This window comes from Anser brachyrhynchus, assembly GCF_964034855.1.
Source record: "Anser brachyrhynchus genome assembly, chromosome: 8".
In the NCBI taxonomy this organism is placed as follows: Eukaryota; Metazoa; Chordata; class Aves; order Anseriformes; family Anatidae; genus Anser; species Anser brachyrhynchus.
In genome coordinates this window covers 17,900,456-17,914,466 of record NC_137702.1, presented here as the reverse complement: position 1 = coordinate 17,914,466, position 14,011 = coordinate 17,900,456, and the positions used below count along the sequence as shown (strand labels likewise).

At 46.3% G+C, this 14,011-nt stretch overlaps 1 protein-coding gene across 10 annotated transcripts in view; it reads right to left on the bottom strand.

The window, feature by feature from the left end:
• The window catches only part of PLA2G4A (phospholipase A2 group IVA), a 116,517-nt gene that overhangs the window by 73,652 nt on the left and 28,854 nt on the right, over positions 1 to 14,011 (bottom strand). For 3 of the 10 annotated variants that reach the window (XM_080603562.1, XM_080603568.1, XM_080603560.1), the window contains exon 1: positions 8,508 to 8,647. The exons of 2 other annotated variants lie outside the window; for them this stretch is intronic. Coding sequence is in view for 2 of the 8 variants with exons in the window: in XM_080603559.1 (XP_080459685.1) it covers positions 8,508 to 8,855 (348 nt within the window). In the remaining 6 variants the exon portion in view is untranslated. Of the gene's footprint in view, positions 1 to 3,569; positions 3,712 to 8,054; positions 8,264 to 8,507; positions 9,118 to 11,826; positions 11,982 to 14,011 lie in introns of those variants that run through there. 5 more of the 10 variants (XM_080603565.1, XM_080603566.1, XM_080603559.1 and 2 more) reach the window with 5 other exon arrangements.

The following is a 14,011-nucleotide window of genomic DNA, read 5'->3' as shown; positions in this document are numbered from 1 at the left end:
TCGCTAAGTATTTATGTTTTGCTTTCGGGGGGATGAGGCAAGCTACTGCAATGCATGCACAGCTGTCCAATGCTCTCAGGCTTCAACTGCAAAGGAAAATGCCTCTGTGTTACAGTTATGCAGTGGTTTCACACAACAGGACAACCACAATAATAGCTAAAAAATGCAAAAAGATGGGGAAATTAACAGCTGGCTTCTGTTCAGGTAAGACATGTCAGCAATAAAACAAATTTAGCTGAAAGTTGGGTGAACATTTCCTTTACATATCTTTTAAGCCGCTGCCCCGCTTGCACCATGGGGACGGAGACAGAATTGCTTACAAAGGTGCCTTTCCCCACCCGATGCTCAGCACGTCTCTGCAACGTGACTCAGTGTTACAACTTCCATGCTCTGGTTTTGGACTATTTATTCAAAATATGAGCTCTGGCCACTGTCCACAATAAAGGGGACAATAGTGCTGCACTTCCTCTGGTCTTGCTGGTGATAATATTAAAAGCATGACAAAGTAGTTAGAGTGCCTGATGAGTGTGCCCTTGTGGAAATTCATCAGGACTTTCTAGTAAAAGTAGTCATAAATAAAACTTCTGACGCTGAGATTTTTCAGCATCTTTTAAACAATGCGAGTAAAATTTATACGGAAATACTTTATGATTGTTGCCAAGCTTGAGTTTGAGTACGTAATAAAATGTAGGTCTCATACATGAGCACAGACAAAAGGCAGATACAGTCATCCCTACTGCGTATGATGCTCTCTAAAGGGAAGAGACAAGGTTGTGAATTTATACTATGAAAAATTTCTCCACTTTTTTCAGACATTAGTAATTTTATAAGGAAACGATTGAAACAGAAATGTACCAACGCCTCTTTATTTATCTGCATGTGGTGCACGGCTGTAACCTGAAGCCAAACAGCATGGGGCAAAGCCTGCCCAACCCCATGCAGTCAAGCCTACAGCTGCAGAGACCTTCAGACCAAAATCTGAGCAGTTGCCAAAAAATCTCCTGAGTTACCAACTTGTTTGAAGCCAAAGTTATACCAGGAGTGCAAAGAAAGTGTTTACTCCAGGCTTCTGAATTTCTGTGCGAATTGAAAGGAGACTCCTCTGCAGCCCTGCTCCCCCAGCCGGCTGGAGGAGCTGCGTGTCTTCCTCGCAGCTGACTGCGAGAGGGAACGGCAGCTTCTTCTGCCCCTTCTCGAGCTTCCTCTTCCTCTACGGTGCCTCCCATAGTCTCTGAAGTTGCACCCGTTCCCTGGACACTTACCATCTCTGCCACTCGTCTGCTCAGAATGGCTTGGCTTTTCTGCTCCACCACTTCCACCGCATTCGGAGGAACAGCAAGGACACCCCACTGCCACCAGCGCTCAGTGCAAACCTGCTGCTGATTTACGAAGAACACTTTCAACAGGGCCTTGCTTGCTTCACTTTTAGACACCTGTCTCAAGTGCTACCATTAACAACACAGCCAAACCCTGAGAGGATGAGGAGAAAGTTCACCTCTCCTATGAAGTCAGGCTGAGGGAGCTGGGGTTGTTCAGCCTGGAGAAGAGAAGGCTCCAGAGAGACCTTAGAGTGGCCTGCCAGCACCTAAAGGGGCTGCAGCAAAGCTGAGGAGGGACTCTTTCTCAGGGAGTGGAGTGATAGGACAAGGAGTAATGGCTTTAAACTAAAAGCACGTAGGTTTAGATTAGCTATTCAGAAGACATTCTTTGCTAGGAGGGTGCTGAGGCACCGGCACAGGTTGCCCAGAGAAGCCATGGATGCCCCATCCCTGGGAGTGTACAAGGCCAGGCTGGATGGGGCTTTGGGCAACCTGATGTAGTGGGAGGTGTCCCTGCCCATGGCAGGAGGCTTGTACCCAGATCATCCTTAAGGTCCCTCCCAACCCAAACCATTCTGTGATGTAAGGTTATAAGGTACCCTTAATGGATGCACAACATTATCAACTAAGGCTCTGCAGACAAGTAAAAACAAAAAAAAATAATAATATTTTGATTTAACACAGCTATTGGACATTTTTCTATCATAAGCCACCATAAGATATGTCGATCTGTACTGTGTCTTGATTCTAGCAGTACTAAGTGGTTAGCTACTGCAATGGTTTCACAAAACAAACAAGAAACACAAAGCCAACAAAAAAGCACTAACTACTAGCTAACCAGACTTTAAATGTGGCCTTCAGGAATGTGATACAGCCTAATTCACTAAGAAGCCACAAAGGATGACTCAAAAAGTAAATGGAGAGCAATCAAATTCACGAAGAAACCCCAAATTTACATATTCTCTTGTTAAAACAGCTTTGCAAAGTCAGGGACACAAGAGGGACTTTCAAGTTTCTCCTTGATGCATCAAGAATTGGTCAGTAGGAGAAAGTTCAGCAGAATTTGAATGAACTATGACTACTCTCTTACAAACTTGCCTAAGTTTTTAATTTAACTTTTCCTTAAGCCAGCAAGGACTTGGTACCTCCCTCAGCAGCTCAAACTCTTGCTCAGCACATTAAGACACTGCCTGATGGGCTCATGCTGTGCTGAAAGGGAAATGACTTATACATACTACATGACAGGGGAATTCACACAACAGAGATGTTCAAGTACTTTTCAGCAATAGTTTTTGGTCAGGAAATGTCAATTTGCCAAAGCAAGAAGCTTTCACTGGCAAACCAGACCAGTTCTGGTAACACTCCTTTTGGAAAGGGATTATCATATGTCAGTCCTCCGCCGGCCATCAGTTAACGCACCGAATAGTGCCAACAAGAGGGATGGCCCCAACACTAGTGAACTCTGCTCTGCTCTAGCACAGGAGACATTCGGGGCAAGCTTTCCATCTGCACTGCGAGGAACACGGGCTGGGCACTGCTCCGCTCCGCACACCACCATGTTAGCTAGCCCTATCCTGCTCTTTCAGCAGGATCTTTCCAGTGTCAGCACTGATCACAGACAGACCTATGCAAAACAGAAATTTTAAAGAGAAGAAGGAACTGGAGGGAGAAGCCAAGCTTGCTTCACATGAGCCTCCTTTCTTCCACCAGCAAACGTGAAGCAAGCTTTACAAGCAGCAAGACCTGTTTTCCTTTCCCTTTAGCCATATCAAACATTTTTCATGCTTGTACTATTTCAGTTCGTAAATTACAAGACAATCTCAGGAACACACAGAAGATAAGCAAAAAGGAACAAAAACAAAATAAAAAAAAAAAACACACCACATTTTGAGACACCACGTAGTAAAATTCACCATAGTTACAATGGGAATTTTTTTTTCCACAGCACTGCAGATTAGTGAGAGAGGAATATCTAACAAGGTAAAACTGAGTCGTGGCTTTCGTGTTTTTTTTTTTTTAATATATAATTCTTATTCAGATTTGACTTAATGATCATTATGAAGCTATTTTATTTTTCCTATATCAAAAATAGCCTTATCAAAATTAAACCTGTATTTATTAGCCCACACAAGAGCTGAAGAGCTCACTAAGTTCGTAAGTTTGGGATCCTTGGACAAAAAAGGAATTCAAGTAGAAAAGCCAAAATAATTCTTGGAAGTATGTCATAGTCAAATGTAATCAGTAACTTACCAGGCAGGTCTGTGTGAGCACGCACTTTTCAAAGTGGAAAATGCCAGAGAAATGCAAGGTGTAAGGAGGTGCTTGCAGTTAGAAGAGAACTGCTTTTCAGTGCTGCTGGCACTGCCAGCTTCGTACAGGAACCTCACACCACCTGGTAAAAAAAACACGTCTGCAAGTGTTATCTCTGAACTGGCGCAAACCCATAAAAATAAACGGGAAGTAAAGTGAGGATTTGCTTCCTTTAATCTTCCCCTTAAATGCTGAACCAGCTACTGCTCCCATTTGTCTACAAGTCCTTCTACTAGCACTGTCCTTCACTGACCATTGCAGGTGTTTGCTTATGAGAAGAAATGCATTTCCTTCACATAACAAGACGATGGAAACACACTCTGCTTGCGAAACCTCAGCAGATTCATGCCTTTATCAGAAGATAAAGAGGTGCTGTGCTTAGTCTAATGGTTAGAAACTCATTATCAATTCTCTCTGGATTAGGAGGGAAAAATGATCCAAAGAAAACAGCAACATAAGAATAACTTGCTTCATACTTTATTGAAATTGTCTAGGTCCAGATTGCATCGTTATTCCAGATGTTCGTTTACGCAGGCATCCCTATTTATGAAACTGAAGAGCAGAAGTGCCTCAAAAGCCATTTTCCTTTACAATTCTGTTACAGACTATTTTTAAGAGATGGCACCCAGGAGTAACATCCAGGAAATTTCTAATTAGTTCCAAGGGTCTACACAGTCACCTTCTCCCCACAACTATTTTATGTACTGTGTGTTTTTTTCTAACAGGACTGCAATGTGATGTAGCAGCTGCTGATTTTGCATACAGATAAACTTTTGCATGCTGAATACAACAGCAGTCTCTGACAGAGCATGCAAAGCAATGGCTTGGGCTGCAGCAAGAGTGTCTCTGTGTCTGGTACATTTGCCCGTGAGTGTTATTTGCTTTCGCTTCCCGCTGACGTTAATGGGTTTTGGAACAGGACAAAACAAATATTCTACCTGGAGGCATTTACTTTTACTGTCCAACTGACAGAGCAGTAAGCTAAATGCATTAGAAATACAGTTCTAGTAATTAATCACCGTTTACATTCTATATCCTGGAGACAGACATGGTCACAGGTAAAAAAAAGAAGAAGAAACACCCCCACCAAACACACACCTACTGACGAGGCTTTCCCAAAGCCAGATCTTTCTCTTCAGCAGTTTGGCCAATGCAGCAAACCGTACGGGACGGGACAGCCCCTACAAATGCATTCACCATTCCTCGCCTCCATCTCCACCTCACCCGCCATCCCGCTTATCAGCCTTGTTCATCACCCATGGCTTCTGAAATGCAATCTTCTGGAGGCTGTCACTGTTACTTACTGCAATAAGTGCACGTTCATGCAGATCTTCTCATAATCTGTGCCTGTGTGCATGCATATAATTTACAATGACTACAGAGTTTTATATACAAGGATAGTGGTTTTGTTTTTTCTGCAATGGGTTCGTACTTCTACAGATCTCAGCTAAGACTAAGCACTGTTAGATATTACTAATAGGAAAAGAAATACAAGTTTCACTGTTTTTTGCTGAGATCATTTAAGGAAAGCAAGATAATTATCAAAGAAGATTAAATTAGATGGCTTTATTATCAGATAACCACAAAAAAACACTAATATGACAGAGTCAAATCATGTGTAGCTCCGAACTTGTGTATATGGGAGTTATGCTTCTCCTTCACAAATCTGTTTATTTAGGCGTGGAAGCTGGGGCAGTGGAGAAACAAGGATTCTTGTTTGCAAACAGACTACCATATATTTTGGAAAATGTGCTCTCAGCACACAAGGGGTGAAAATTAACAATGAGCAACGTTTAATTTAGTAGCTAAGCATACAAATGTCTGCCAAACTAGTTTTGTTCTCAGAAGAGCGAAAGAAGCGCTGCATTCCTTTTCCTCAGCCCCAGCATGCACCACTGCCAATGCCACCGCTCACTCGAAAGGAGCTTGTTCCTCAAACTAAGAGACAATTGCTTGTGTGCGAGCTGCGCAGTCTGCACAGGAGACTACTGTGCTCAGAGACTAGAGGCAGCATTCACCCCACTTAGCTAACAGATGTCTTCATCTTTCCAGTCATAAAAATTAGGATCAAGTTTAAATGGTCATTAATAACTTTTACTTTCCCCACGATTTGTTTACAGGAAAGAAAAAAAAGAAAGGTTTATTGCTTCTTGGTGCTTTGTTTGCTCCTGTTTCATGGACCAATGTCTCATGTCCTCAGGACCACCTCCTGTCCGTGCACCATGGGCTGAGTAATGCTGCTCCAGACGTTGACACACAGGCTACTGGAAATTGGTACGGTCAGGAAATTCATATCATTTCTCTGAGGTAAAACAGCAAACGAAAGCCCTCAGGAAAGTCTGAATACCAGTTTTAAGGAAAAAAAAATAAAAAGAGTTCTTTTGAAAGCATTCTCTTATTACATCACATTATTATAACCTAGGGCACGATGAGATAATTTCCATTACTAAGCCAGGTTCTGGAATTTGTTTTTCAGACTAGTGAGAAAGACACAGTTATATCACTGAGGAATGGGAAACACACATGAGGCAGAGTTCATCACCTCTCAGCACGATGATAGCCCATTCTGCTGCCACTGCCCCGGAAATCAAAAAGAAACCCTTCCAAAGATTACAACAAGTTCCCAGTCAGAAAGAGGAGAATGCAATAACAACTGGCCAGTCTGTAAACTCACTTTAAATATATGTCTCATGACTGGTCCCCCAGGCTTTAACTGGGAGCTTAAACACCAGCTGAACCAGAACTGTAGGAAAATGCTTGACTGTGTTGTTTAAACCATCTCTGGACTATAAGCTAGAGATATTTTTGACATCTGTGTTTGGCATAACCACTAAACTGTGGGCTTTCCCATCAATGTGAAGTGAACACTTAATCAAATATTACGTTTTGCTCCCTCAAGGTCACTCCTTAAGTTTGGATACTGTCCTGAAGGATACAAAGATTCTGATCCGTATCGGTGCTTTGTATCATGGAAGGAATACATCTGAGCATGATCTCCCATCTCTCAACTCCGTGCACTAACCCTCAGCTGCGCCATGCTCTGAGATGTCTCCAACCTGCTGCGCTGGGAAGCATCAGCAGTGCACACTACGGCATGGCCAGAGACATGGTGGCACGACACCTGCTCTGGAAGTGGATTCCAGCTCCTTACTGCCTAAGAGGGAAACTAAGTATTTTCTCATATTTTGTAGCCAGCTTTCATCTGCTTGAACTTCTAGATACAAGCGGGAGATACCTCCTTCTCTGGCTGCTACACAAGTCTATCCTCATGTCTTCCAGCCCAAGCCAGTCAATGGGCTTCATTCAGTTAACCCATAGATCCTAAACATCCAGAACAGCTCCAGCTCTACTGCCATGGCTGTCCATGTCCAATCTGCACAGAGTCACACAGGTTGCCACACACCTGCGTACCATTCAAGTGTCTTCAAACAGAGCCACTTCCAACTACTCCTGAAGTGACGTGCGCCTGGAGAGCCAGTGCTGTGCCACACTGGATCCAGCCCTGGGTACTGTCAGGAAGATGCGTCAAGGAAGCAAGCGGAGCTCACGTGGAAGGCCTGCGAAGTGCACTCGGCAGCTCATCAGGGATCTCTCTGAAGGCAATGGTCAGGGCTCGCTCCATAGACATCATTTTTCCCCTCGATCACTAAGTGTTATAAACTAAAGTACACTGAAGCCCAGATTGGTTGCAGCACTTCCTACGCTGGCTATTTTAGGACAGTGGGCAAAGTCTACTCAAAATATCATGCAAATACAAGAGGGGCACCTTATGGTAACTCTGCTAAATAAAATTAATTCACGTCAAGGTGAAATTAAGTACATGACTTTAGTGAAGCAACGGGATTGGAAATTTTTCCTTTTTGTCTACTTAAGCAAAAAGTAGACCATGAATAGCACCTACTGCCGAGAGCCAAAAATGGTATTTTTCCAGTGCAGATTAACTGGCCGTGCAATAGGAGATTAAATTATGTGGCCCAGGTATTTTGATGTCTCTTTTTTTACATATCCCTGCTATAGGAGGGCAAGAGAATGCCCAAAGGTGGTCGTAAAGGGACAAGAAGTAGATTTTGGAAGACAACAACGGCCTACGAGCACTTCCCATCGTACGTTCAAAACTGTCCCCCTAACAGGAGGAAAAAGCAAGCACACCAGTTTCAGGTTCACGTTTTCTCTCCGAAGGCCTGAGGCTGAGTGACGCTCCGCAACCAGAGCGGAGCTGACCCAGCGACCAACCCGCGCAGCACGAACCGGCTCGCACCGAGGCGCAGGAGGCCCCGTCCCGCCCGCACGTCCCTCCGCCGGCACCGCCCCGGGCACGAGCCTGGCCCCGACGGGCACAGCGCGGTCCCGTCAGAGCGGCGACGGCGGCCTCCCGGTGCGCGCCCCAGCCGCCAGCAGGACGCCTCGGTGCGCTTCGTCCCGTACCTGACACAAGACCAGAGCTGCTGTCGCAGACATTTTGTGACATTTCTCCCTAACAGACATATTGTTTTACTTCCCTATACGTTTCAAAACGGATTGCTTCATGCACTGGCACAAGCCAGGGCGTCCGCCGCGATCTTTGCCGAAGTGGGTGCCCGCGCCCCACCTCGGCCCGAGCCCCTGCTCCGGCCCGAGCCCCAGCCCGAGCCCCTGCCGCGCCCGGCGCCGCCCAGCACCTCACGCCGCCGGCACCTCACGCCATCCCCGCCTCACGCCATCCCCCTCCCCTCCCGCCCGGCCCCGCTCCTCCCGCGCGGGCCGCCCCTTCGTCCCCGACCGGCGCCCGCGGCCGCTCCCCTCAGCAGCCCCCGGCCGCCCGCGGCCCGGCGCTGCCGCCGCGCACCCCCCGCCCGGCCCGGCCCGGCCCGGCCCCGCGGCGGGCGGCCGGGGGCTTACAGCTGCGCGCGGTCCCGCGGTCTCGGCTGCCCGGCTCGGCTCGGCTCGGCCCGGCCCGGTTGCCCGCGGCGGGCATGCGGCACTTTTCAGCCGGGCGACGGGGGAGGCGCCAGCCGTCAGCTGACCGCCGCCTCCAAAAGGAGGCGTCCGGCGCCGGCCGCGGTAGTTTTGGGGGGAAAAAGCGCCCTTTTGGCACCGCCGTCCCGCTGCGACCGCTGGAAAGGCGGGCGGGGAGGCGGCGGGGAGGCTGCCCGGAGGGGAGCGCGGCTGGGCCGGGGCCGCGGGCAGCCGTGAGGGGGCGCCGGGCTGAGGCCGTGGGGAGAGGGCTGCGACGGTGACAACGTCCATAACTAAAAGCAAATTTAAAAGCAAAATAGATTTCAGTTACTAACAGCGGCTAAATGGAAACTCGCGGCCTGTGGGTGCTCATGGTGGCACACGCGGGCACTGTGCTCCCCTCACGTCCCTGGTCGTGGTGCCCAGCACAGTGGGACACCCAGGGGCCGCTCGGACCCACAGGTAACCACATGGCCGCTCTTCGTTCCACATGACGTCCACCACAATCTCCTCTCAGATCAACCAGCGGCCAAGCTATGCTTCCTCTCCCTTCCATCTGCCCGAATCAGATTAAAAGACATCACAGTGGGAGGCTGCCAGAATGGGAGCATGCCCACATTTTCAGTGCAGATACTGAGCTGGGTAGCGCGGGGAACAGGCAGCTAGGATCCCAAAGCTCTCTGCTACCAGCCTGCAGTAGCAGTCGGGGACACACGCTTATGGCTGCACCAGCAGGCCCCCCTGCCTGTCGAACCTGTGTGGCCATCTACCTGGGCTTGCTGTCTGTCTGCAAGGTCTCTGTGTCTTGGCCCTCACCGAAATCCTCCAGCTCTGAGAGAAGGAAGTCTCTGGAGTGGAGAGTTGGAGTTTCAAGTTACTGCTTTACCAGTCTAAAGCTTACGAAGACAAAGCCTCTGAGCTCACACACACACGGAAGTCATTCCTATTGCTGTCTCTCATCATCAGACTACTGCTCCTCCGCACGCTTCAGCATTATTAAAATTTTTAGTCTGAAACACACCCCCATCGTGCCTTATTCAAACTAGCTCCTCATCTGGTGCACATGAAGTTAAAATTTGTACATTTTGGGTATGCACAATGGTCCTTTCTGGAGGAAGGGCAAGCAGGAAGCAGGAGATTCAGGGAAGCAAGTGGCTGGTTTTGGTTACTTTTAATGGCAACACACTTGTTTTTATTAATTCTATCACTTTTGTGAAGATAAGATGACTTTAAATTTCCCTTCCACATTTGTTCTCTTTTTCTTTAAAGGTTTTTAAATTGATGTATTTTGAAGCATACTAGGGTATATTTGTAAACTGAAGTGTTATATTATTTGCTGCATTATTGCCATCCAAAAAAAAAAATCCCGCTTGGGACGTGGATTCCATAGTAAGTCAATGGGAAAACCTGACAGGCATCAGCCTCAGCTGCTGCTCTCCCTTAACTAGCTCTCTCAACATAACAGATGTCAAACAAGCTAGTCCTTCTTTAGGCACCAAAAAATAAGTTTGAATTTTTCTTTGATGTTGATGTCAAGCTCTTTCCAGTTTTAAGCTTTATGATGGAATTTACTGGAATTTGCTGGGGCTTTGCACATACTTAACTAAATAGCCACATGGTCACTCACATGGCCATAAAGAAAAAAAAAAAGGCAAAGAAAAATGCCTTAGATTATTCAAAGCACAGAAAACCAAAGGGTAGGCTCCCACAAGTGAGAGGTAAATATTCACATTCACATTCTGTTAACAAGGCTCCTAAATGTGTAGTAAGTTGGTAGCCACAATTAGAGGAAAGCGAGCCACTCCTTGGTACAAAGCAACGCAAGCCAGAAACCTCATTTTCTCCATAATCTTACTGGTCTCCTGCTATGATGCACTGCAAGAGCTGAGCAACTCTGGCCATTCCTTTTAACCTTGTTTTCTGTCTCACCTTGTAGGGAAAAAAGGCATTACGGTAGGAAAGTGCTGTCCTGTAAGTGCTGTCACAAAGAAGGGTAAGTTTATGTTTAGAAAGCAAACCTAGGGCTGCCAGCTCAGAAAGCACTTATTTGATGTGGACAGCCTCTTCACCCATTTCCTCATCGTGCCTATTTGAGGGAACACTAGCTAGAAAAAGGCAGCAAAACCACTATGGTGTCATTATTCGAGTCCTTTTGACTTTCACGTCAACTACTCTCTGAAGATCACTGTCAACTCATCCTTTGGTATGAAAGGACACTTCAAAATCTGTCAGTAGAGCTCAGTAACGGTCTTAACATGTGTGGAAATTAGGACAGCGTGCATGTGATTCCTCTTAGCAAGGCATTTACTTTCTTCCCTTTGCCTGGTTGGCAAGGCTGACGGTATGAGCAGCTTTCCTGTTATCTAAATGCCCAAATTTTCTGATTCTGAATTGCTGAAGACACGTACCACACGCTGCAGAGCGACAGAAATGCAGGGTTTCCAGAAGGTGTGCATGTCTCAGAGGTGATCATAAGCACCCATCACCTCAGATACGTGTCCTGCTCCGCTCACACACAAACTGCAGTAAAGCCACATGTTGCTCGCAGGCTTGATTACCCGTCCCTGAGCTGTGCCAAGGAAGAGTTGTCTGCAAACAGACTCAATCTCCAACTCTCCTTCCTGGCATTTTAAATTACTGTAAAACACTACTGCCAGGGTATGTCTCTGGATATATTCTTTTTTTTTTTTTTCCTCCTTTTTTTTTTCTACACATATCAAATGCAAACACACACGCACATGCACACAAAAACAACAAATAGGGGAACTGCAGTATTTCCATCAAAAATCCCTGCTTTAGTTCTGAGTAGCAAAACTGATTTTTCACTGCCCACAAAAGCAACGCAGACTCTTGATAAGGAGCTGACTAATGAGGGGAGAAAAAATTCATCTTTGCTCTTTTTGACGCACACAGAAAAAATGAAAAGCTTTCATTTACATGATGACGTTCCTGTTATTTCTTATGATATTATGAAAGTTATTTTTGGTCTTCATCCTATTTCTTCAAGAAAATTACGGGTAGGATTTCATGATTTTTTCTTCCTGTGACCAAACCAACTGAACAGATGCCTTCCCCGATCCCTTGCTCTACCCCCCACATTGCAGCCCATTACTCACCCCACTGTGTCCATGTAATCTGTTGGTGGGTGCCTCGTCAACCAATGTCTGAATGACCTGAGTTAGGAAACCTCCTTCCACTCTCTTTTATGTGAAAGGCTTTTTGATTATGTTTCATTTCAGACCATCAACCCACTAACAACTACCTGTGTTGCCGTTGGTTCCACGATACCCCGCAGGGTGAGGATGTCACCGCGTTCCTGTCTCGGGCAGGAGGTGTTTCGGCCAAAGCCCTCAGACCGAGAGCCACCCCCTTAGCTCCTTTCCGCGACGGTGGCAGATCAGTCCTTGGCATGGTCCGCAATGGAAACAAGCCATGACCTGCGGTGAGGCAATTAGAGGCTGTGGAAAATGGCATTGTGAAGTACGAAGCAGACAAAGGGCTTTTCTGAAGCAGACTTGTAAGGGAAGCTATGACAAATTACAGAGGCCGTTTTAGTGTGCTGCTCTCGAGCGTCAAGGCTCAGACAAAACTTTAGGCAAAACCACTGAGAGCAAGACTGGACATATCAGGACAAACAATCAACGAAGGAAACAAAAAGGGATATTTTGTCAGATGCTTAACACAAACACGGAATTTTCTTTTAGTCACAAACAGCTCACAGTGCATCGGGGAAAAAAATAAAAAAATCACTCTGATCAGGTTCACAAACTCCAGTTATTCAACAGAGGATCACCTCCTGTTCCACCTCCCTGAGGCCTCCATGAAGAGCATAACCTGAGACATTTGCTCTTGCCAAGATAAAGTATCTCTCTTTCTGTGGTAAAAATAATTTCATCCATTGTATATAACACCATAGGAAAAAAAAAAAAAAAGTAGCTTTTGCTTTTAAGATGGTCTCTAGTGAAAAATAACCATGTGCTTATCAGCTGCATAATCTGAAGTGGGTCCCTGGCTAATGCTGGACTCTCAGCTTTCAGCAGCCATGCAAGTGCCTCTTATCGTTGATATTTGGCAGAATAAACGCACTCCGATTTTCCAGTTTGCTCCTCTGAGGCAATTTACCAGACTCATCAGCACAGGGGAAAACTGAAATTTCTTCTATGCGCATTTCTCTCTGCACTCACTCTCTCACATCCGCACACAACCGCTTCCCCCCATCAATTAAAAAATAACTAATTGCTCTGGAGGACTTTCCACTGTGAATGAGGAAAAATTGTACTCGCAGTGAATTCTGCTCAGGTGTCCAGTTCTTTGGCAGACCCCTTCTTTCTGTCCTTCCTCCCACCTACATGGTGGTTGTCTCGGGTTGTGGCCAAGTCACCCATGGCAGTTATGGAAACAAACATGAAGGGCTAAAATAACAGCAGGCCTGAGACACAATGCTGTGATCCTGAAATATCTTCTGAGAGCTTGAAGTGCAGCATGTTGTGTGAAACCTTCATATTAAGGAAGAAGTTAGTCTCCATAATTGTCTGCTATTATATCTGTAACGTCTGACCTCATAAAATGATAGGATCGTAGGGTAACTCAGGCTGGACAGGGATCTCAGGAGGTTTCTGGTCCAGCCTCCTGCTCAAAGCCAGGGTAGCTCTGGGTGCAGGCCAGCTTTCCCAGGGCTTGGGCCAGTCAGGACTTGAAAACCTCCAAGGATGGAGACAGCACAAGCTCTCTGGGCAAGCTGTGCTGCTGCCGGACTGTCCTCATAGGGGAAATTTTCCTCTGTAAATCCACTCCATACCTCTGTGTACTTCTTGCTAGGTTAACAGTTGGACTTGATGATCTTAGAAGTCTTGTCCAACCTAAATGATCCTATGACTCTCCTGCTTCAACTCATACCCATCATCTCAGGTCCTCCTGCCCTGCACCACCACTGGGCAGGAGCTGCCTCCATCTTCTCGATCCCCTCCCGGCACGCACAACTACTTCACGTGCAGTCCTGAGCTGGCAAGCACCCAGGTCTGTCACAACAGTACAAATCACTTGGATTTCCCGCAAATTAGTACAAACTGAAGGGCTGGCTGAGCGCCCCCATGGATTTCCCGCAAATTAGTACAAACTGAAGGGCTGGCTGAGCGCCCCCGACAGCCACTTTGTGAACAACTACATCAATTTAAGTAATGTCACAGCAGTCAGCATTTCAAGGAAGTTTTACAGTATTTAGAACTCCTATATGGTATTAACAGCTTCTTTGCCACATGCTTGACAGAAAAATCGCGTGACTTCCCAACGAAGAATAATTATACACTAAGGCTGGTCTTATTTATAATAGGGCCACATAAGAGCATTCACTTTTAAAAGAGATGAATACAGAACTGAATATGGAATTAAAGTATACCCTGGAGTACTATTTATATTACAGAAGTTAGCAAAGCTGCCTCAGTATGAAC